Source organism: Maniola jurtina, chromosome 3 (assembly GCF_905333055.1).
Source record: "Maniola jurtina chromosome 3, ilManJurt1.1, whole genome shotgun sequence".
NCBI classification, from domain to species: domain Eukaryota; kingdom Metazoa; phylum Arthropoda; class Insecta; order Lepidoptera; family Nymphalidae; genus Maniola; species Maniola jurtina.
Window position 1 is genome coordinate 7,557,656 of NC_060031.1, and position 24,388 is coordinate 7,582,043.

The following is a 24,388-nucleotide window of genomic DNA, read 5'->3' on the forward strand; positions in this document are numbered from 1 at the left end:
TAACTGAGGAACGATTTCTCAATCGTCGAATTCACTGAGAAATATAAACATATTGATAGAACTAAGAAACCCTTTCCACGCGAGTGTAACTTACACTTGACGGTTTTTTATACCCATAGAATATTTGTTACGTCAATTTCTTTGTCAGGTAAAGTTTGTTTGTTGATTGAAAAATCAGCTTTTACATATTACAATTTACAGTCGGATAGTTTTTTTAATCAGGTTATGGTCCAATGTAGCTAGTGGCTGAAGGGATACTGACTTGAAGCTGGCGTGGTGGTGGTCCTGGCGCGGCGCGAGCGGCGTGGCGGCGGGCGAGGCGGCGGGCGCGGGTCGTTTCTTGAGCGCGGACTTGAGCGGCACGGCGTTGAACAGCGGTTCCTTCGGCGGTATCTCCTCCACGCGGGACGTGTCCGCGTTCGCCTCCGCCTCCTCCTCCGAGCCCGACTCCTCCTCTTCAGCTGGTAAAGGGCATTGGATTTAACTCGCTCCAGCAATACACGGCGCTGCAATTGCTTGTATACAGTATGGCATATTATTGTATATTGAATACTTGAAAAGAGCAACCGCCGAGTTTCTTGCTGGTTCTTCTCGGTAGGAACGGAACCAGAGGTAGATTATTTTGAAGATTCAAAAGCACTTGTAAAAGTTTAATTGAATAAAAATACTTTGAATTTGAATTTAAATTTTTCATCACATTTATTATGACTAACTTTTAAGATATCATTTTGCTGAAAATGCGCCAACCTTACCTTGCTCAGTGGCCTGATTGCGCCACTAACAATATGACGTATTAAATAATAGTCTCAATGACTAATCACTCGAGTCTAGCCGGTTATTAGTTATATTTATAGTCTCAATGAATTTGGTAAACTATGTAACCTCTGATTCGGTAGATATTGCGTCGCTGTAAGCGTACCGAGGATATTTCTCAATAAATCAATAACAAAGTAACAGGATGGATCCTGTACTACTCTAGTATTGGTAGCGTCGAGAAACTTACAATCGGAATGTGTATTGGCGAGGGAGTGCGCATGGTGGCGCGTGGGGCTCGGCGAGCTGAACATGGGCGGCGGCGGGATGGGCCCTATGTCGGACACGGCAATGGGCGGCTCGGGCAGGTCCGACAGCATCAGCTGCTCTTCCGCGCTCGCGTCGCCGTCGCCGCCCACGGTGTAACCACCCACTACCAATAAAAGGACGAAATATACAACTTACTTGTAATCTGTACTTATCTATACCCATACCAATATTATAAAATGTGAACTGTCTGATTGTCTGTCTGCTAGCTTTTCACTGCCCATCCATTTAACTGAATAGTATGAGATTTGGTACAGAGAGAGCATAGCATTCCTAATAACATTTTAACGAAACGACCATCTTATTTAAACATAGTTGTGGACCGCTTGTGTACGTGTAAATGTGTTGCACCGAATAAAACAGCATTGCAAAGATCACTAAGTGCTTTGTAAGGATGGAGGAAGGATGTACATTAACTATTTAGCTACCATCTAACTAAGCAAAGATTTTCTGAAATCCGATTTCCAATCACGAATTACTGAATCTTATATATAAATAAGTATATATGCCATGAATGAAATATTTTATTTGCTTTATAACCAACATGAGCTAACGATTTATACATCGGAGAACTGGCTTTCACTAGTCTTGTGTGAACGATGAGTAGGCGTCATTTATATGGAAACAAACGTTAACTTCGCTGGTATGAATATAAATAATTGCGGCGAGCAGATATTGTTTTTAGATGAAATCTGTGCATTACTATGCGTTTATGGTTGTATATTTTCATGATATTAATCGAGTTAGTTAAATTATATCTGATCTCTAAATTAAAAATGCCTACTTGACTTTGGCACACATATTTATTAATTTAGGTACCTATCTTAGACCAATAATACTCGTAACTACCTTCTTTTTGTAAAGCAGGCTTGTTTTTTTAAAATTTTAAATAAAAAAATCAAAAAGTTGTTAACAGTTTTTAATCCATACTAATATTATAAGTGCGAAAATGTGTCTGATTTTATCTTTTACAGTAAGTCAGCTATTAAAACAATCGCAAGGGGCACAGCTTACGTCTTACTTTTTCCCATGAAAACAAGGGGTTAGGTTCCAAGTACAGAATTTTTACTATACGGGGAACTAAATGGACGGAGTCGCGGGTAAAGGCTATTTTAATTATTTAGTATTGGAAAAGATCAGTTTATTGTACGAGCGTATAACAGATGGTTTTCCTTAAGCGCTGATACAGCATTCGTGACTCACCGTCTCCTTGATAGCATATCCGCCTCGGGAGTTTGCCCGCGGTCAATGAATTCGGCCTCTCAGGCCTCACCAACTCGCCACCATTCTCCAATTTGTCTTTCTTTGGTTCTGGAACAGATGAAAATGCTTTGAATTAAAGAAATGATGTCCATTTCCTGATTTGTATCCAAGCTTTTAAGCAACTGGTCGCACGAAAATGAAATAATATGTCACTTTGACCAGGGCTCGAAATAATTTATTTCGTACAAGTCAGAGCACGGCCTTAGCATGGGATTCCTGTGTGTCTGGTGCTTTAGTGTATGTGTGCCTGGTACGGGCGACGGGATGCGTTAATAATAAACAGTAGCAGCATGTGTTGAAGGCCGATCGGCGTGGATGGCGCCGCGATGAATGGGACTCGCGTGCCCACGGCCCGTCAGCCCGTCACTATCATCTATTTTTAAACCTATCGACATTGCACCGTGACGCCTATGCTCTCAGCTCAGTGTATGCTTACACAGTAAAATTACTATCATCATTATGACTCAGGATCTTGTGTCCTTTAAAGAATTATGTATCTAAAGGCGGGATAAACGGGTTGAGTAAATGACATGGATAACTATAATAGGTATTCCACCAGCAGTCTACACAGAAAAAAAAAATTTAAACAAAAGTATCACAACTATTGTGAGACCAATAACTAAAGTACAAACTACATAATCATAATTGAAATAATTTAAAATAATTCTGTTTTATACGCATTATTTCGCAACATTACATTATGTTATCGGTTCTCTGACTTCTAGCATGCACTTCATTAGTTAGGTTCCTACTTGACACTTTTTACCTGCTGTAAATCACACACAGTAGGTAAATCCCGAAGCGGAAAGACATTGCTTAGCTATCGATATAAAATTTTGTGAATAATTACTTCGCATGTTTCATTACTTGAACATGTTACAACTTCGGCAAGCAGACAGAACGTTACATGAAGCAATAAAAATACTTGCACCTGGTAGCGCCAGCCTTGCTATTTTCTATGTCGTGACGTCGGAATTGCTTAAAACGAATTTCGAAAGAGATCAATTACGTTCAGGATCCAACAGTTTCAATACAGTACAAAGCGATAAGTTGTAAACGATAAATAATATCTAAATATATATCTGATGAAGTCTCTCTATGGAGTTTACCTACAGACAAAAGTGGTAGACTCAACCTTCAATATTACTTTAAAGGCCAGTTCGGAAGTCCATATCAAGTAGTACGTAGGTCATAATTAATTCATGTCGTACTGTTTTAATTTTTACTTTATCTTGTATTTAAGTTACTGACAGTTAAATAATAATATTTTTATACATTGACGTCCGGGACTTTGCCAAGGCTAAAGAGGAGCTGGGCGGAGGTGAGTTCACAGTTAGGCAGACCAATCAGTTTATTTGATAGATGACGTGATATTTTTTTACGGCATTTATCAGTAATTTGATTGGCCTGCTGAATATATCTCCACTTTGCTTAAGTAGATACCAAGGCCTATGAAATCTACATATCGTACTTTGACTTTGCTCAGACTTTACGTTACTTTAGAGTTAAAACCAGGCAGATTTATGCCAGAGATATAAATCTGTCTCGTTCTAACTGTACCTTAAGTATGAGTAATGTTTTAGTATGCTGTATAGATCTCAAGCCTTAACAATAGTCAGGGCTCTATCATTAAAGTCAGATGGTAAAAGATTATTATAATAATAATATAATTGGTAGTTGTAGAGTAAACAGGCGCGTGCAAGGTTGGGCGGCGCGCCGGTGGGCGAAGGATCCCGGATTCCGGCGCTGCGATCGATGCGGTCGCCCTTGGGCAAGGCCTCGTGGCTAGAGGACGACTGTCGTTGCGGTCGTTACGTAAGCAGCTGTATCTTTCTCAACTACAGTTTGTTGAAGCCTTGAAGATAATCAAATACTTTTTTATATTTTACTAGATGATGCTCCCGACTTCGTCCGCATGTATATAAGTTTTTTTTTTAAATACCGTAGCAACTCTTTTATTTTGTGGGACAAAAAGTAGCCCATGTCCGTCCACGGGAAGTAAGCCAACTATGTACCTTTCACAGTTAAGCGGATGAGCGGTCAAAAGCTAGCAGACTGACACACACACACTGTCGGAAATATAACATTAGTATCTTTAAATTTCAAAGTATGATCAGGGCAACCTATAATATCAGACATATTTCGATATATCACCATCAAAAAGGTCCTTGTTAGTATGAACATAGTTTTTTTTTGTTCCAAAGAATACAATAGTCAATACCTATGGCTCACTGCGATATGATATTGTACAATCACACCCACGTTATGACTTACGTGCTTAAGTATGTATGACTAATATTCACTTCGCTCTCTCCTTCCCACTAATCTTGAAGCTTAGTGAGAAGGTTAAGCTTCAAAGGCTTAGGTAACTATGCCTAACTAATGCTTTGTATAAAAGTTAAATCATAATATCGAAATTACGAATAGAACTTTTATTCACTGCCCTAATTTTAATGCTGCTAAGATTTGAGCATTCAATTGTCTCTTAAAGAAAACAAGTCAAAGTAGGTACTTCACTAGGTATATTAAAAAAAAACTTAAATAAGAAAATTAAATAAAGAAACACGCCTGCCCTGACTAAGAACCAACTAACAATTGAAAATGGCGCCCTAAAGTCGCCATATTAAATTGTTTTCAAATAGCCCGTGTCACTATACAGATGATGGATGGATTCGAACGAGACTTCTTTCCATACATCCAAATATGTTCAGGTATTTAGAAGATATTATGATGAAATAAATAAACTCACATACATGAACCCTGAAAACATTACACTCCTTTTTTGGGCAGTCTTCTAAATAGTCTTAGATCTATCGTATGAGTGCCTAAGAGTGTGAGATTACCTAAGTCCTAAAACACATAATAGTATTTAGAAGATATGGTGAAATAAATAATCTCACTTACATGAACACTGAAAACATTACACTCCTTTTTTGGGCAGTCGAGTAAATAATTTTAGATCTATCGTACGAGTGCCTAAGAGTGTGAGATTACCTAAGTCCTAAAACACATAATATTATAATGTATAATAGTAGATCCCTCGAAAAAAAATGTAACAACAAAAGCAGGAAGTCATTAGAAGCGGTAATCGTTTTCGATTTGTTAAACAGAAATGACGTAATTAGCGAACTATGCCAATGGCATGGAAGATAGGTGAAAATAGACACGACAATGTCAAGCGTACGTAGTGAAAACACGCGGGCAATGCTTGCAATGCGATCACTGAAATATGACTGAAATGAAGATATGTAATATGTAGGTTGCTTGCGCGTTGAATTTGAACAAAAGGCGATACAAAATTATTTAGATTAGATTAAGAAATATTATTTAAACATTAGCATTTAAGATTTCAATATGATTATTAATGTTAGTCTATAGGAGTCGATCGTAAGCCTCCACCAAATAAAGACGTCTACCACAACGCCGCTCTCCATCATTTTAATCCACCAACAGTTTTAATATTTCAGATAATTAATTATACAAGTAAGTACGCTGGACGTTATTTTTTATGCCGATTGGAAGCGCCCCACCGAACGTACCGGGAATTAAAATTGTGTCAAATAGTCTTCGTGTTGACGCTATGTCGACATCGTCTCATCAGTAACATTTAGTTCGTTCCGAGTTCTGCTCACATGTCGCTGCTACTGATCGCAACTATTCGTCATTCCGTCATTTTGGCTAGTGTAGCCGTAACAATCTATACCTACTTATAATAAAAATCTCTCACGATAGTTTAAACGCTAAAAAGTCAAGTTGCCTCAAAACAGGTCGACAAACGCAGGTCCAGCGTATCTACATGCATACGTAGAGGTCATTGGATTTATTGAAATCAGTCAGCCTTTTTGGTTAATCTTCTCGCGCTCGTCATGACGCGTCAAACGACGTAGACGAGAAGCTGAGCGTTAAAAATAATCAGCTCGACGAAACGCAGTAGGTGTACGTTGATACGTGACTAATACCTACACATTCTTTCCCTTATTTTCGTCTGCGTAATATACTATTAATGGCTTTAATCCATACGAATCATCATCATCATGATCAAGTCAACCCACCGCCAGCTCATAACAGAGCCCGGGTCCCCTTGAGGAATGAGAAGGATCTTGGCCGTAGTCTATCATGCTGGCCGACTGCAGATTGGCTTTGACTTCACACACCTTTGAGAATATTATGAAGAACTCTCAGGCATGCAAATTTCCTCACGATGTTTTCCTTCACCGTTAAAGCAAGTGATATTTAATTGCTTAAAAACGCACATAACTCCGAAATGTTAGAGGTGCGTGCCCGGGATCGAACCCCCGACCTCCGATTAGGAAGCGGAAGTCCTAACCACTAGGCTTCTATCCATACGAATATTATAGATAAATGCGAGTGTGTCTATCTGCTAGCTTTTCACAGCCCATCTGTTTCAACAGGAACAGCCAGATAGCTTCTATCTCGAGGATGGACTGCAAGTAAGGTACTTTTGTGCCGAAAACTTAAAGAGTTCCCGTGGCATTTTTGAAAAACTAAAATCCACGCAGACCAAGTCGCGGGCTCCATCTACCTATTGGAAAATATTATTAACTGAACATGGACGAAAAAAATACCATTCGTACATGTAACTGATTATTATGATGTGTATTCAGGCTTCAGCTGCCACCCTACTGGCAAAGAAGTAGCATCACGCGATGCCACTAGTACAACGTAGCAAAGTTAAGAATTCAATGCTCATGTACCAACGTATTGTACAACTTTTATAATAAACTAAAATTAAGTAAATGGGTCTGTATAGGATAAGAATAACGGTTTCAATAAATTATTTAATATGTAAAATAGACAGAAGTAGGTCGACGATCGCTCACCAGAAAGCGTAGTAAAAACATTCGCGACAGTGGGGACATTCACGTGGGTGAGTAAAGACGCATGAGATAATATCCACAAGTTTACGGACAGTGGACACGGCTTCTGATAATATCAAAATATAAGTGCCATCACCTAAAATACTTTTGCCTACATAATGTGTTTGACGTTTGTTTTTTGCAATCTAGGTTAAACGGATGGACCGTGAAAATCTAGCAGACAAGCAGACACACACTTTCGCACAAATGGTTCAGTTCGTAATAATATCTGTCGTCGCAATTTTCATATTGAGTTTTTGCAACATACTTAGGTCTGTACCGTTTATTATTTCTATAGTGAAAAGATATTGTGGGAGCTTAGTAAACAATGGGATAAATGGAGCGTTGATATCGCAACGGGAGAGGCGGACGCCACAAGCGGAAGCGACTGCGGGTCAAGGGCGGGCCGCGGCCGCGACCGCCAGCCTTCTCAGTTCTCGCTTCTCGCCATCATACGCCCCGCATTCTTCGAATGCCTTTAGGTATGCCTTTTGTCTTTAACAAAGAGAGTTTTATGTAACATTTTAGAGCTTAGCATTACGGTCGAACTTTAATATTAAAATTCCAAGGAACGTTTCATAATATTTTTAGGGTTCCGTACCTGAAAAGGAAAAACGGAACCCTTATAGGATCACTTTGTTGTCTGTTTGTCTGTCCGTCTGTCGTGTCTGTCAAGAAAACCTATAGAGTACGTCCCGTTGACCAAGAATCCTGTTTGGCAGCTAGGTAGTTCTTATAGCACACGTAAAAGAAAAAATCCGAAAACCGTGAATTTGAGGCTACATCACAGAAAAAAAATTAAAATGTGTTTTAATTTTCAAAGTGAGATAACTATACCAAGTGGGGTATCATATGAAAGGACTTTACTTGTACATTCTAAAACAGATTTTTATTTATTTTTAAGCATACTAGTTTTTGATTTATCGTGCAAAATGTCGGAAAAAATACCCGAGTAGGCACGGAACCCTCGGTGCGCAACTCGCACTTGGCCGGTTTTTATTTTTATTTAAGTTAGGAAGATAAGCAAACGTTCTTCCTACTCTCTGGTTACTCGTTAAGGCGTGGAATCTGCTGATTGACATTCTAGCGAGGCAATCAAAATAGCACACTGTGTGTACGATGTGAAGGCACAAGCTACAAGCATACCGCAAATAGTTCTACGAGGCCACGACGCGACGCCTTTGCGTGTTATTTATTGGCGTTCGGTATTGACGCTGCACCTACTATGCTTTAATATCATTATATTTACAACTACCTACACAATTTTTGTAAGACAAAATATTCTTTGTTATAATATAATGGTGATTTTCTGATGAACTAGAAACCTGCGCTTCGCCTAAAAAAATCCAAAAGTCGTTTAAGAAATTATTTAAATTTTTTCTAACAGAATTCCACAATCAATTTTAGACTTGCCATTACACAAGTTTAAAAAAATTCATTAAAAGTTTGCTTTTGCTTGCATATTACACAATCGAAGACTATGTAAATGATAAAAGAGCGTGGATTTGACTCGCAGCTCGCCCTAGCAATGCGCAGGATTGCAATTACTTGTATATGTTACCGGAAATGTATACAATTCAGTGATTCTATAGAATACCTAGTCATTCCATGAAATACCGGGCTTGTTTTGGCAAAGTGTAAAATATGCGATCTATCGTTGACCATTTCATACATTTCTAAGGCATTGTATCTATAGAATTCCTAGGCACTCTATACAATTCCAAAATGCTCTTAAGAAATGTATAAAATTTAACAGTATACCGTAGAATTATTAAATAAATAAATAAAACGTAGCCAAACTGAGAATGATGATAATGATCAACATAAACATGATCATCATGGTTATCATCCTGATTTTCAGTTTGTGTTTTATTTTTCGTGACGATGATGATAGTGATTAAAGATGAAGATTTTCAAATGAGCTACGCCAGAAGACTCATTTCTGTCTTCGCGATTTACATAAAAACTCTAGGGGTAAGACAGACAAGACCGCGTGAAGTCGGGGTGCGCAGATTTCGTTTTGAGTCACATTTGACCCTTATGCATAACTTGTTGACAGCCAGACAAACAATCGCACTTGTATACGAATATTTATACATGGAGACATTTTTCTCTTACATATACAAAAAGTTATGATAATAGGGATAATGACTACTAATCAAATCAGCGACTTTTATCATACGTCAAAACGCTCGCTTAGAAATTTGACATAATTTTTTTAGATCGATAAATTAAAAGTGATCAGCAAACTTAATTAAAAACAACAACGGACGTGGATTTTACGAATTTTGGAAGACCCTCTATTTAATAATTCCTAAGAGATAATTTATTTTTGCCATAGGCATCATCCCAATTATTAGGTACATTATGTTTAAGTTATGAAAGGCGAATGCGGTGTACGCTCGTAGGCGGGTCATGCCGCACCTCGGGCGTGCTACCATAACTTTATCATTGCAGACTCCGCACAATAGTGTTACTGACTACTGTATTCTCAAAATATACAAATTCTTAAAGCATAATATAACTTTTGTTTTATTAATTCCTAGCTGATCGCTTTTGTTTGATTATTTCCTAGCTGAGTTTTCGCTATATATTTACATAATATATAGTAAAGCCTATGTTACTCTTCTAAATGTAAGTATAAAAGAAAAAGCCGAAAATCCAATCCCTAAGGGGGTTATAAATAGGGGTTTATCACCATGGGTAACACCCCGAGAAAATTATTAAAATCGATTCAGTAGTCTCAAAGTTTATCGATTACAAACAATCAAACAAATCGTTCCTTTTTATTATTTAGTAGTGTTTTTTTTTCTATTATTCTAAATTACAAAAAAAAAATTGTTGACTCCAGCTGAAATCACGTAATTATTTGGAAAAATTTGATTTTAGTTTTAAAACACGCGCATATTTTACCAAATTTTAATTTAGGTAATATTAATAACTCTTTTACCTAATATGTATAGTATAGAAATGCCACGATGATATCTATTATGGTTTTACAGGTTTATTTTGTTAGAAATTAAGAATTAACAATCCATTTAAAAAATTACGACATTTATCATCATTTCACTGCAGTGAAATGTTATAGGTACAAATAAATCCTCGTCGAAATATCCGAAACCTTGAAGTAGATGGAGGTTTTTTTTTTGTTGTTAGTTAATATACGTACTAACTACTTAGTTAACGATTAATCATATATGATAAAAAAAACAATAGTAATGAAGTAATTAATGGTCACACTTAGTTTAAAAAGATTTTTTCATCTTAAATCTTCGTACTATCCTAGTATAATAGAACATTAAAATGTAAAACTTTACATCTAGGTATATAGCTAACAGTAAAAACTTAAAACAATGGAAAAGTACCTAAAATAATAATAAATACTTAATTACTTTTTCATTTTTACAAAAGTGTTCGTCACATAGGAGTGAATCAAGTAGGTCAATGAGTAAATCCTTAAAAGAACAATTAAAAGTAGCTAAGTATACATAATCTTTTTAGGATTTTCCATTAGTTTCAGATAAGATAATTAGTTGTGCGTAATATAAAATAATGAAAATGTGACTAAGAAACTAGTGTAGGCATGCATCTCGCAACAATGAAATATTAACATTAATTATTATAACACAAAGAGTATGGGGGGTTCATAAAGATTGCCATTCCATTTTCAGGCGTATGTGAGTAGGCTTCATCATATATTTGCATCATCAGTGAGGTGAGACCCACCAGGTGAGATCGCAGTCAAGGGCTATCTTATACAGGTAGAAAAATGATGATATATGATGATGATGGAATATTTATATATTGAAGAGAAGTTTATGTGATGAGATGTAAGGTGAGAGTGCATGGTGGATGGTTGGTTGGGGGTGATGTACCATTTGAGCGCGCGAAGAGCGTAAGGTTAGAGGAATGCTTGGGCACGGGGGACTTGCGGCGCACATAGTAGTGGTCGTGGCGCTGCGGAGGCGGCGGCGGGACGAAGGGCGGCGGCGGCGGCAGGCGCGCGGGCCTTCGCCTCGCGCCGCCCGCGAAGGCGTCCATCGCGGCGAGCGTCCCGACGTCGCTCATGCTCGCGACACGCTCGCGGCTGGAAGACTGCGGCGCGGATCGTTACCCCCCGCCCGCCCGCCCGCGCGCTGGCCCGGCTCCGCGCGCGCTCTTCGATCGCCGCCCGCCCTCCGCACTGAGGCCGACCGCCCACATGCCGCTTCGCTTTGTTTTGAATTTTTAATTTAACGCCATTCATCCCAGACCCATGTTACGTGGAACGAGAAACTAGCACCATTATGGTTAGCAAAGTTCGCTGACCTGCATTCATTACATTGCACATAATAAATGTAACCACTAACCACAAAGATGACGATGATCTTATGAAATAATAATAATAAAATTAATTAATACTGCAATGTAACACTATCAAACATTTGAATATTTGTCGTAAACTTGTGCCAATTTAATACAGGTTTCTCTTGTTGGTTTAAGTCCTTAAACTTCCAGTGTCACAAGTGCTTAAGGCAGCGATTATTTTGCTTAGATCAATGACCCGCTTTTCGTCCTTTATAAATTCGGTAGGATATTCTACTAACTCCACAAATATAGCTATATAGAGAATAATATAATAACATAACTAGATAATGTTACTTGATCCGCCAAATTAAAGTTGGTAAACGAAATGTCACCTTGTACCTATTGAGATTGAGAGTTGAGACACACCAAACAGAGCCACTTTACTTTTAAGTGTATTAATTAATCAAGCATCTAATAAATCAAATCTTAGTTTAAGTAACCGAAATTATGTTTAAGTTTTTTGATTTTTTCAAGCTCGTTGTTTGAAGTTAACTTAATTTATTTAATGCTAATCATAAGGAAAACACCAACTAAGTATTCATTTAAAGTGATCGTGGCTCCTTTATTATTTATACGCATGGTTTAAAATACCCTACTTCTAACATGAAATTTTGAAATGCATCAAATACAAAGCCAAATTAGCTGCCAAGAAACTTCAAGGTCTATTCATCATCTAAGGCTCTAAAGTCTAAAGCCGCGTCTAGACCTTGGCCGGGTTGAGACTTGAGATAAATCACTATGATTTTATCTTTGCCTTGTTTGTGGGGCCGACTTTATTCTAATCGTAACATAAGACAGAAGACATGCAAAAATATTATTCAACTTTAATAAATTCGTTACAATAAATATTCATAAGTAGAGGCCTCAAATGGCACATTATCTTGCATAAGTTAGAAGTGAATGCTTAAATCTTTCATCACTTTACCTACATTTTATTTCGGAATAATCTGCTGTAATTTCTTTTTCATATTATAGCTGTTAATAAAGTAAGTACAAAACAAAATCAACAATTTGTAAAGCGCACCAAATTTGGTTAACTGCATTTCGGCAATAAATACCGAACCAGCGTCATCATCCTACGCGAAATAACGCATTCCCACCATATGCTGAGAGCTATGACGTCAGCTACGGCAAGTGCAATAATTAGTAATCAAGTAACATTTGAGCTTTCAGGTTTAATTTTAGCATTTAGTATCTAATAGAGATTGCAAAAATATTGTAATGATACATTTTAACAACCGCGACAAAATACTAAAACACTTAAGTAATGAGTCACTACGAGTATATCCGAGAGACACTGGAATTCGGTGGAGGTTTTTATCACTCGTATATATTATGATAATATTATGTATTTTTCATGATATTATTGATTTCAAGAACATTAGAATTATCATTGGTGTCGAAACCATTTTATAGCATTTGTTGCATTTAATACTTTTGATGATTTTATCTGGAACAAGTGTAAATTAAAAATTTATAACACCCCCGACAAGTAGAAGGTTACAGTAACTAGAAAAGAGCTGATAACTTTCAAACGGCTGAACCGATTTTCTTGGATTATAGCTAAGAACACTCTCGATCGAGCCACCTTTCTAACAAAAAAAACTAAATTAAAATCGGTTCAATACTTTAGGCGCTACGGTGCCACAGACAGATACACAGACACACAGATACACAGATACACACGTCAAACTTATAACACCCCTCTTTTTTTTTATTTTATTTTATTTTATTTTATTTTATTCGACTAACCTACAACTTTTATACATAAAATATTTACAAAAATATAATTGTTTATAGCTAAAAAGATACTTAGTATAAACGTTAATAAAAGGCTAGTACAAAAGATTTAGGTACAATGATATTTTAAAAGGTTAGTAGGTAGTAAAGTGGGGTTAGATGCAATAATGAATATAAATATTAAATTAACACGTTACATTGTTAAATCTCTTACAAACTAATTAACTCCCTTACGCAGGGAGGCAATGACGTTACGACGAAAGCAGGTCGTCGTAGAATTAAAAATGTTGAGTTGCCGATCTTTGTGATGAAGCATATTAAATTGATGACAAATGCGATTGATGAAGGAGTGCTGCGCAAAAACAGTGCGGCAGGGCTTAGTTGGAAATACGTTATAAGTGCAAGTTTTTCGTTTAGGGATTTTACAATTCACACCTATTTTTGATAATAGAGAGGTATCAGTTTTATGATTGATGATTTTATGCAGTAGCATTGTATCAAGTAGCATACGTCGAATGCACAGGGAATCGAGCCTGAAATACTTCAACTTGTCCTCATAAGAGGAATGAACAAGCTTTCTGTTGAATTTGAATAGAAGTTTTCGTAAAAAACGTCTTTGCACGGACTCAACGGTGTCAGCATACGTTTTGTGGTAAGGGGACCAAACTGGAGCACCATATTCTAGGGTACTACGAATAAGACTTTTATAAAGATGCATTAGACTTAACGGGTTTTTAAAGCCTCTCGTAATTCTGAAAATGAATCCCATCATTTTATTAGCTTTTGTAACTATGTTATTTATGTGTAATTTAAATGTTAGGGATGTATCAAAAATTATTCCAAGATCTCTAGCATCAGTCTTAGTGGACAGTTTATTATTTTCAATTGAATAATCAAATTTAACTTTATTGCTTTTTTTTGTAAAACTAAGTATAAAGCATTTGCTTATATTTAGACACATATCATTTTGGTCACACCACAATTTGACAGAATCTAGATCCCTTTGTAGCGATATGCAATCTTGGACATTATTTATGGCAGCAAATATCTTTAAATCATCTGCATAAAGGAGGCAGTTGTTTTTTATTATTGATGTAATGTCATTAATAAAAATAATGAAGAGCAGAGGACCCAGGTGCGATCCCTGAGGTACTCCAGATGGAACCGTTATTGGTATAGAGTAAAACCCGTTTACTGCAACTATTTGGGATCTGTTTGTGACGTATGACATAACCCACCGAAGTAAATCTCCATGGAGCCCATATCTTTCCAGTTTTAGAAAAAGTAACCGATGATTCACTTTGTCGAATGCCTTTTGGAAATCAGTATACACCACATCAACTTGTTTTTTATTGTCAAGACAATTAATTAAGAAATTCGAATATTCGACAAGATTTGTGACAGTTGATTTATTTTTAACAAAACCATGCTGTTGCGGAGAAATTAGCGGTTTAAATAAATAATAAATGTAATCATAAACAATACTTTCAAATAATTTGGCAAAGCAATTTAAAATGCATATAGGACGATAATTGCTACATTCAGTTTTGGTACCTGCTTTAAAGATAGGAATTACATGAGCAATTTTCCATAGTTCCGGAAAGCATCCAGTACTCAAAGATTTGTTGAAAATTAACACCAAAGGTACTGCAAGCTCTTTACCGCACGATTTTATAAAAAACGAGGGAATTCCATCAGGTCCGGGGCCCTTGTTCCCATCCAGAGACTTAATCTTATTCAAAATCTCGCTTTCAGATAGTTTTAACTTGCTTATAGTGTTTATGTGAGTGTCTGCAAAGCAGGAGCTTAATGATGTGTTATGGTTGTCTTGAACATACACCGATGCGAAATAATCCGAAAATAACTGACAAATTTCAAACCCGGTTGTTGCAACTCGTTTATCATAACTAAGAGTCTGTGGCATTGTATTACATTTTCGTTTGGACTTAGTAAAGTTCCAAAAAAGTTTATCGTTACAAGCTAGAAGAGACATTTCGACATTGTTTGTATATGCATTGTAACACTCCTTCATCAGTCTCTGAGCCCTAGATCTGAGAAGAGAAAATGTATCATAGTCTCTAGGGTTATTATACATTTTGTATTTTGCGTGCGCTTTCTGTTTTTCTTTTAGACATTTAATTAGTGGTTGACTGAACCAGACAGGTTGTTTGTCTTTGAATTGCTTTTTATATGGTGTATTATTTTTTATAATTAAATATAGTGTATCATAAAAAGTGTTAACAAGATCGTTTATATTGCCCGATGACAGTAGTGAATACCAATCGATATTAATTAGTTCCTTTTTAATAGAAATGTAATCACTTTTTCTGTAGTTAAAAACCAGATTGGAAGAATTTTTCCTTAAATAGTTTGTAATGTTAAATTTAATATCTATTTCGAAAGAGGGGTGATGTATGTCTTCTTTACACAATGCGAGGGCTGGCGCAAGTTTGACGTTCGGAATGTTAGTAAGAAAAATATCTAGAGTTCTTTTGTTACTATTTTTTATATAATTATACTGACTTAACCCACCAAGAGACATAAGTTGCAGTAATAACCGCGATTTCAGGTCATAAGAGATACAATTTGGAGTCACTGCTTTCGTCGTATCGCCATTCCAATCAATTGAAGGTGTATTAAAGTCACCAAGTATAATAACAGATCCATCATATTCAGAAATAAAATCATTAGTCTTATCATAAAACCTTTGCAAGCGATCAATTGATACATCAGGGGGTAAGTATACCAAGCACAAGGTAATACTTTTTCCTGTATTAAGAGATAGCCATATGCATTCGGAGTCACTTTCTAAATGAGAAAGTCTAAGTGCCGAAATATTTTTCTTAATTGCTACAAGGATACCACCCCCGGATTGTTTATGACTATTTGATGAATCCCTATCACGTCTAAAAATGGTGTAACGACTGTCCAAAAATTCAGTATTGCTAATTGAGCTATCAAGGTTAGTTTCAGTTAAACAAATAACATCATAATCACTATTTAACACATTAAAGTAAAATTCATTTAGTTTTGTGCGAAATCTATTAACGTTTTGATAGAAAAATAACATAGCGAGCATATAAACATATTTATAACAAAAAGATGCATATATATAATTAAATAAAAATTAAAAATCTATCACAATTTACTCAAGACATCTGCATTTTTAACATATATAGCAGCACTACTATCATTTTTACGTAGAAAAACTTTCCCATTCTTGACCCATACATACTTATATTGTTTTTCTTTTTTAAACTTGCGCGCCGCAGCGTAAACACCCTTACATTCCGGTGTGAGATGCTCTGATATGTATATCAAGCTCTTTTCGCCATTTATTCCCAAATCAACAGAGTTAAGCATGTCGTCGGAGTGCAGTTTATTGTATCTGTGCGCCGCTGATATAACATAATCGCGTTGTCTAGAAGACTGTAACGTTATAACTATGTTTCTGGGACGGTTCGAATTATTATTATTCATCTTTGGCACACGACTACAGAATGATAGTGAGTCTTCAGAAAATTGCAATGATAACTTGTCAAACAGATTTTTTACTATGCCAAGAATATTCTCGTTCTTTCGCTCAGGTACTGATTGTATTTCCACGTTGTGACTTCTTGAGATACTTTCTAACATACTAACTTTAGATTGCAAATAAGCCAGCTGCTTGTTGTCGCTCGAACTACGCATTTCTGTCATTTCTGTAGTATGTTTTTTTAAGTCACGTGACATATCATCATACTGTGCCGATATAAAATTTAATGATGATTTTAATTCATCAATAGTTGACTCCATTTCAGTAAATTTCTCGCCGTGCCTAATTAAACTAGCTCCATTTCGCTGAGTATCCGTTTGCAGTATGCCCACCGTCGACATTAAACCGTCGAAATCCGAGCGGATTGTAGACATTTGAAGGGCTAACTCGCTCACATCGCCTTTTAGATCACTTAGTACTAAGTTGAAAGAATCAAGTTTTTTTTCCTGAAGTTGAAATTGATTAATCATGTCGAGGCGAAGATTCCTGATTTCTGCCAGAATAATATTGTCACTGTTTTTGTTGCTATTGCTGTCTTTGATTGTCTCTGCAGTACTGTCATCGATATCGATAATACTTGATTGTTGGGGCTTAGTCTGTCGGACAGGCGTATTCGTGTTATCGCCACCCTTGCGCGCAGCAGCGGTACAGGCAGGACAAGCCCAGGTCGCTCTGGGTGGGTTTGGATCACTAGTGACGCACTCTAGATGGTACATAAGGAGACACTTAGTACATTTAATGCGTTTATGCGTCACGAGAACCACCATATTACAAGCGGAACATTCACTAGCCATTTTATAAAGTTATTGTTGTCATACATAGAAAAACGACTCAAACTAACCTCTGGGTCTTTTTGGGTCGGGGGTTAAAAATATAATCGCGTGCAATTTGTAGCAAAAATATAATAATTATTAGCCCTATTACTTTTGTTAGCGATGAAATATTTAGGTGAAATACAAGTTCCTAGCAAATATAACGTATGTTATACCTATCTATAATACAATAAAAAACCGCCCAAATGCGAGTCAGACTCGCGCACCGAGGGTTCCGTACTCAGGTGTTATTTCGATATTTTGCACGAGTTTTCGACATTTTGCATAAATCAGAAATTATTATACATAAAAATAAATAAAAATCTGTTTTAGAATGTACAGGTAAAGCACTTTCATAATATGAGGTATATTATCTTACTTTCAAAATACTAATTATTTATTTATTTGTTCATGAACACACATTAATTTTTTTTTTGTGATGTAACTACAAATTCACGGTTTTCGGGTTTTTCCTTTACTTGTGCTATAGGACCTACCTACTGCCAACTTTCATGGTTCTAGGTCAACGGAAAGTATCCTATAAGTTTTCTTGACAGACACGACAGACGGACAGACAGACAGACAACGAAGTGAACCTATAAGCGTTCCTTTTTTCTTTTGAGGTACGCAACCCTAAATGTACGTAATTGTAAAAAGCTGTGATAGTCTGCTAGTGGTTAGGACGTCCGCCTCCTAATCGGAGGTCAGGGGTTCGATCCCGGGCACGCACCCTTAACTTTTCGGAGTTATGCGGTTTTAAGTAATCAAATATCACTTGCTTTAACGGTGAAGGAAAACATCGTGAGGAAACATGCATGCCTGAGAGTTCTCCATAATTTTCTCAAAGGTGTGTAAAGTCTGCAAATCCGCACGTGGCCAGCATGGTAGGCAATGGCCAAACCCTTCTCACTCTGGAACAGACCCGTGCTCCGTAGTGAGCCGGCTATAGGTCGATCATGATGATGATGATACGTAAGTAATTACGAAAGTAATCGTAGTAAGATCTCCGCCTTTTCACTAAGCTGAAAATGGTCTCTAAATATTTAAATGCAAAGAAAAAACCATTATTTCCACTGACAGTCATTTGCGGGCGCAGAGTCTGCAGAAACGAATTATATTTGAATATTTCTGGGGACAATAGCTCCATTTACTTTGTTTGGGGAATCCAATTTAAGATGAAGCTCCCTGTCCGTTGTCATCATTCACGAGCATACTATGTAATGTCAAAACCACTTTATAACTCTATGAGAATTACACACCTATACGCGAAAGGTCGGGATGGGGACGCCCGCGCACCTGTACAGCTCCTGCGCTAACCCGGTGTGGGATGGCGTGTGACGTCATTAGTACCCTCTATATATACGTATTTTGATTCATTTGACGGGTCTTGAGCGACAGACGGACAACGAGATTTTAAAAGAGTTCCTTTTTGTCTCTGGAAATACGAACTTACAAAATTGTTAATATCCGTCTTGAACATGGCCATGGATTGGATATGCATAAAAACGGGAGAATAGGAAATATTACGCATGTGATTACGGAGAACTATTCTAGAGGTAATTTGGATTTTGAAAATTTGGGCAGAACAACGTCAGTCAGGGCAGCTAGCTAAAAATAAAATTATGGTAAAGTTTTATTTTAAAACAAGGGAGCTGCTCTAAAGTGCTCTCAAAAAGGCTACTTACTAAGTTACGTTAGTAGGTATATTATCATTATATATATCACAAGCTTTGAAATGAGCCAACTTATCATTTGAAAATTAAATACAGGAATTACGGTTTTGGCGCGTGCTTATCAGAGCTCTCTCCGTCACTTACTCCATACAATCGTAGTTCCCATTTCATTTGAATATTAAGCAACCAAAGTCCATGAAATTTTGCAGACATAGTCTAGAAACTAATATCTGTGTCTGTGGTGTTTTAGATTTTTCTAAAAATATGTAGTTTTAAAATTACAGGGGCTCAAAGATTTGTATTTTTCTTTAAAAAAAGGCCCAACTTTGTGCTCGTTTTTCTAGACAACGAAGCAATTTAATGAAATTTGGAAAAACCACAGACCTAGAAAATTTAATGAATATTATGTAGTAAAAAAATTATCGTTATATATTTTATATTGTTATAATTATGTGGGAACTACGAAAACCAGAAATTACACCCAGAAATCTTGAAAATTTCGTGCTGTCTCGATTTGTGCAAGCGGGGTGGTGAAGTGCGGGGGACGACACGTGAAACTGACAGAAACTGACAGTCTAAACATACGGGCCACATTTAGACTGCACCCGACTCCAAACTTGTCGATAGGTCTAACTAAATACACTGGTACATTTCAACTTGCGTTAGACGTATGCGTTACCTACTCAGACGTTGCCTGTAGATAAAAATATGTCTCATGTTTGCTGGCAATAGCGCATGCATCAAACCCTGCAAGTTGCAACTCTCTTGCAACCTATTCCTTACGTAATACGCACAGCTTTAATATTATAATTTTTGACAATGTATACTATATGTAATGCCATATCACAGGTCACTCTCTGATTTATTGCTAACAATTTACTTCCAAATGCAAAGAAATCTAAGTGTGTTGAATTCACACTGCCCAATACCAGGACCTTAAATGACATAAATTCATTGATAAATAATCATATGTTGAAAATAAAGGAGAACCCCGTGTTTCTCGGTATAATGTTAGATGCAAAGCTTCCATGGAACACCCACATATCAACACTTGATGGTAAACTCAGCTCTGCTGCTTACACTGTTAGAAAAATTCGACAGGTACTGACGTGGAAACTGCAAAAATTGTATATTTTGCCTATTTTCACTGTATTATGTCTTACGGACTCTTGCTATGAGATAATGCGGTAGATATTGAGAAAAAAATGAATTACAGAAAAGGACAGGACGTGCAATTTATAATTTAAAACCGCGCGCTGCCATACAATAAAAATATAAGGAAATAAGTACCTTATCTATTATCTTATAGTAGCTTCTAAATATATTTACAACTAGCTAATGCCCGCAGCTTCGCTCGCGTGGATTTAGGTTTTTAAAAATCCCGATCCTTTCATTTCCCAGAACAAAAGTTGCCTCTCCGTAATAGCCCGTCCTCGGGATGCAACTTGTTTCTGTATCACGTAAGAATATTTAAACGGATGATCCTTTTCAAATCCCGAGGGATCACCAGGATTTAGGAATGCAATTTCTTACAGCATCAGGGTTGAGGTCAACGACAAAGTGTTTACTTGGTATAGATACCTTCAATATCAATTAATAATCGACACTTTTTAAATCCCATTAGCTTTAGTAGTCAGGTCCCCTGCAACATCAGGGTTGAGGAGTTGGAATCCAAATTTTTTATTGAACAATGTCGCAAACTTTCTTTATCGATTAAAAAAACTACCCAAAATTACGCAATTAGGTTACCTGCCAAATTTCATGGTTTTGAGTCAACGGGAAGTACCCTAGAGGTTTTCTTGACACACACGACAGACAGAGAGATAGACAACAAAGTGATCCTATAAGAGTTCCGTTTTTCATTTTGAGGTACGAAACCCTAGAAAACGTAGGATCGGCATTCCGAACCAGTGGTAAATTTTTCTGACCATCCAAAAACACTTTGAAGTTTACCTAAAAGTTTACAGGAATAAAATTTATCATTGTATTCCATTCCATTTCATTCTATTCCATTCTGTTCAAAGATAAATAGATAATAAAAATATTTGTCACCGAAACAATAATTTACGATACATCGACCAATATCAATTTTACTGATGACAATCTGACTATTACCAAAGTGAACGACTACTATAATATCTATTATATACGACTAACATAATATGTATTATAAATTGTGTGCCGTTTGCATTCTCACTAGGTTCTCATTAAGTTTGTTTTATTTGGTTAAACTTTCTGGCATTTATATTGTTATGACGTTTAATTGGCCAATAGTCTGTTTATTGGCTGAAACTCAAAAATTCAGCCAATCACAACAAAGAAAATATTGTAATAATGATTGATGCAGCTTTCTGTAATTGAAAACAAAATATTTGACATTAACTTGAATGTGACAGTGTTTTCCGAATAGGGTTGCCAGAGGCCCCGTATTTTACTGGTTACCCCGTATTTCAGGATACAGAAACCTGTAATTATGAAAATAAAATACGGGGCAAATAAAACTAAATATTTTTAGGGTTCCGTAACTCAAAAGCAAAAAAGAACTCTTATAGGATCACTTCGTTGTCTGTCAGTCTGTCAGTCTTTCCGTCTGTCCGTCTGTCCATCTGTCCTTCTATCCGTCTGTCATGTGTTCATGAACAAATATTAGTATTTTCAATTTTCAAAGTAAGATAACTACATATATCAAGTGGGTTATCATATGAAAGGGCTTTACCTGTTCATTCTAAAACAGATTTTTATTTATTTTTATGCATATTTTTTTAATGCATAACAGTTTTTGATTTCTCGAGTAAAATGTCGGAAAAAATACCCGAATACGGAACCCTCGGTGCGTGGGTCTGACTCGCACTTGGCCGGTTTTTTACAAATTCAGCAGGAACTGGCTGGCGAAATCAAACACTGACGTTATATCCAGTAGAAAGAATATTTTCCTTTTGCGGCAATGCGTAGCCGAAACCCACTCGATATTGATCATGGTCGTAGCCAAGGCGGCGGGGCTTGGTTTGAGGATGTAAGCCTTTTTTTATACAAGTTAGCCCGTGACTTTAATCTTTTCTAGTGGTAAGTGAAGATGCAGTCTAATTTCTTGGCCGTTAGGGCCATACTAACCATATAACTAGCCATGACCGAAACCTCCCACCAGACCAGAAATTTAGAAATGGCGATTGCGCCTGGCAAGCCGTCAAAAACCTAAGCCTAAAATAATACTTACACTATTTCTTGCATTTGCTTACCAATTTTTTTTTTGGAAATATATCAAACATTTCGCGCTCACTTCACTCGCGCTTTGAATTTCTATTACTTGGTGTAAACCCCGCAATTTCGTTTGCATGAATTTATATTTTTTAAAATTCCGTGGGGGATTTTCCGGGCTAAAAAGCTGCCTAAAAAAAAATGTCTGGGATGCAAGTTACCTCTGAATAGTAAGTACCAAAATTTTGGTAAAGAAGATGGGCCGTGAAAGGGTAACAAATAGATAGGCAAATAGATATACTGTCGTATTCGTAATATTAGTATGGATAGGAAGCTTTAAAAATAAAATGTTGCTATGGCTAAACTCGTCTCCCTTTCACTTTAATTTTTTCTATATTGAACCAAAAACACTTGCGCTCGCGCTTTTTTATTGTTGTATTTTATCTCACTGTCAAATTGAAAGGCGAAATTCCACTAACCAGGTAATTAGCCCATAAAGTTGAGCGAATGTTTTTTTCCTCATGACAGGATTCAGTTCCGGCCCTGAAACCTCTCCCGCAATCGATTCCTGGCTACGGCCATAGTATTGATACTGTGAAGGTGGAATTACAAATTAAATGTAATTTTAAGTTAAAATGAAAAGATTGTATGCATGAAATGTATAACATTTTGCTTTACAAAACTAAGAGTTTCTAAAAGCTATTTAAATAAATAAATCTTTTATTTAAAACCACATTGCAAACACAGTTCACCAATCAAGACACGGCAACATACAGAGAAAAAATACAAAACTTACAAATAAACTGAAATATCTAAATAGGCTTTCCATGCATTTCAGAGAGAACCACCGCCTATTTCTTCAAATACTTCAAATTTTCAAATTTCTTCAAATCTAAACCCCGTATTTTTGATGGTGGTAGCCTGTAAATCAAAAAGAGGCAGGTGGCAACCCTACTTACTTCCTAGACAGAATGAAAAATTGTTTTCATTACTCGGTATGCCTACTGCCATAGTGTGACAGAAAGTGTGACGGTAGTTGTGACCTCTGATTGGCCGACTCTCTTTCACTATTTGCTAAAATTGATGATTGCAACAACAATTTTTTCTTTTTTGTAATCGAAAACAGAACACGGACGTCAAACAGGTTGACTAATTGCAATCATTTCTGACCGGCTAACATTGTTCCGCTAGTGGCTCAAACTCACTGTCGCAGCAAGAACATGGTAAATTCAGCCAATCACAGCAATTTGAATTGGTTATCACAAATGTACCGATCTAGGAACCGAGAATGCACGAACCAGGGCAGATAGAGATAAGAACAATAATATCATACGTAGGAAATCGACGGGGGATCGTTGACAAAGATAGCCTTATGAAGTATTTTTCAACGGCTTTGTATTATAATTTGAGAGAGTGCAGCAAAAAGAACAATAGCGAAACAGAAAGTCTCAGATATGATCAATTACTTTTATGTGAAAGCGTTTTGTTGGACCATTTTAACGCCGCGTGCCAACTTGCTTTGTCTGCATAATGATGTCGGTCCAACAATGCCTATATTTGACAATATATTGTTGTCAACAGATCTAGTTGTGATCTATAAAATATATAGTTTAAGAGCTAGCCCGGATAACGATTAAAAATCGTGCGATTATTTTTTTTGCAATTCTGTGACACTTGCAATCATATGGAGATAACCGTACTTGCGATATGAAATTCGCGCGATTATTTTGTGCAGTAAGTAGTTGTATGGCGCTCACCGTATTTGCAGTGCGTGCATGTGATATTCCGTACTCGGAAAACGCGCGAATAAAAATCGCTGTGCGAGCTAGGCCTAAGAGGATCAATGAATCGATAAAAGTTTCATTA

General features: G+C 36.7%; 1 protein-coding gene across 7 annotated transcripts in view; it reads right to left on the minus strand.

Annotated features, from left to right (window-relative positions):
* The window catches only part of LOC123880827 (phosphatase and actin regulator 4), a 72,638-nt gene that overhangs the window by 17,561 nt on the left and 30,689 nt on the right, over window positions 1–24,388 (minus strand). For all 7 annotated transcript variants that reach the window (XM_045929161.1, XM_045929158.1, XM_045929164.1 and 4 more), the window contains 3 exons: window positions 2,284–2,391; window positions 1,004–1,186; window positions 263–461 (listed from right to left, as the gene is read on the minus strand). In XM_045929161.1, coding sequence (XP_045785117.1) covers window positions 263–461; window positions 1,004–1,186; window positions 2,284–2,391 — 490 coding nt within the window. The remainder of the gene's footprint in view (window positions 1–262; window positions 462–1,003; window positions 1,187–2,283; window positions 2,392–24,388) is intronic.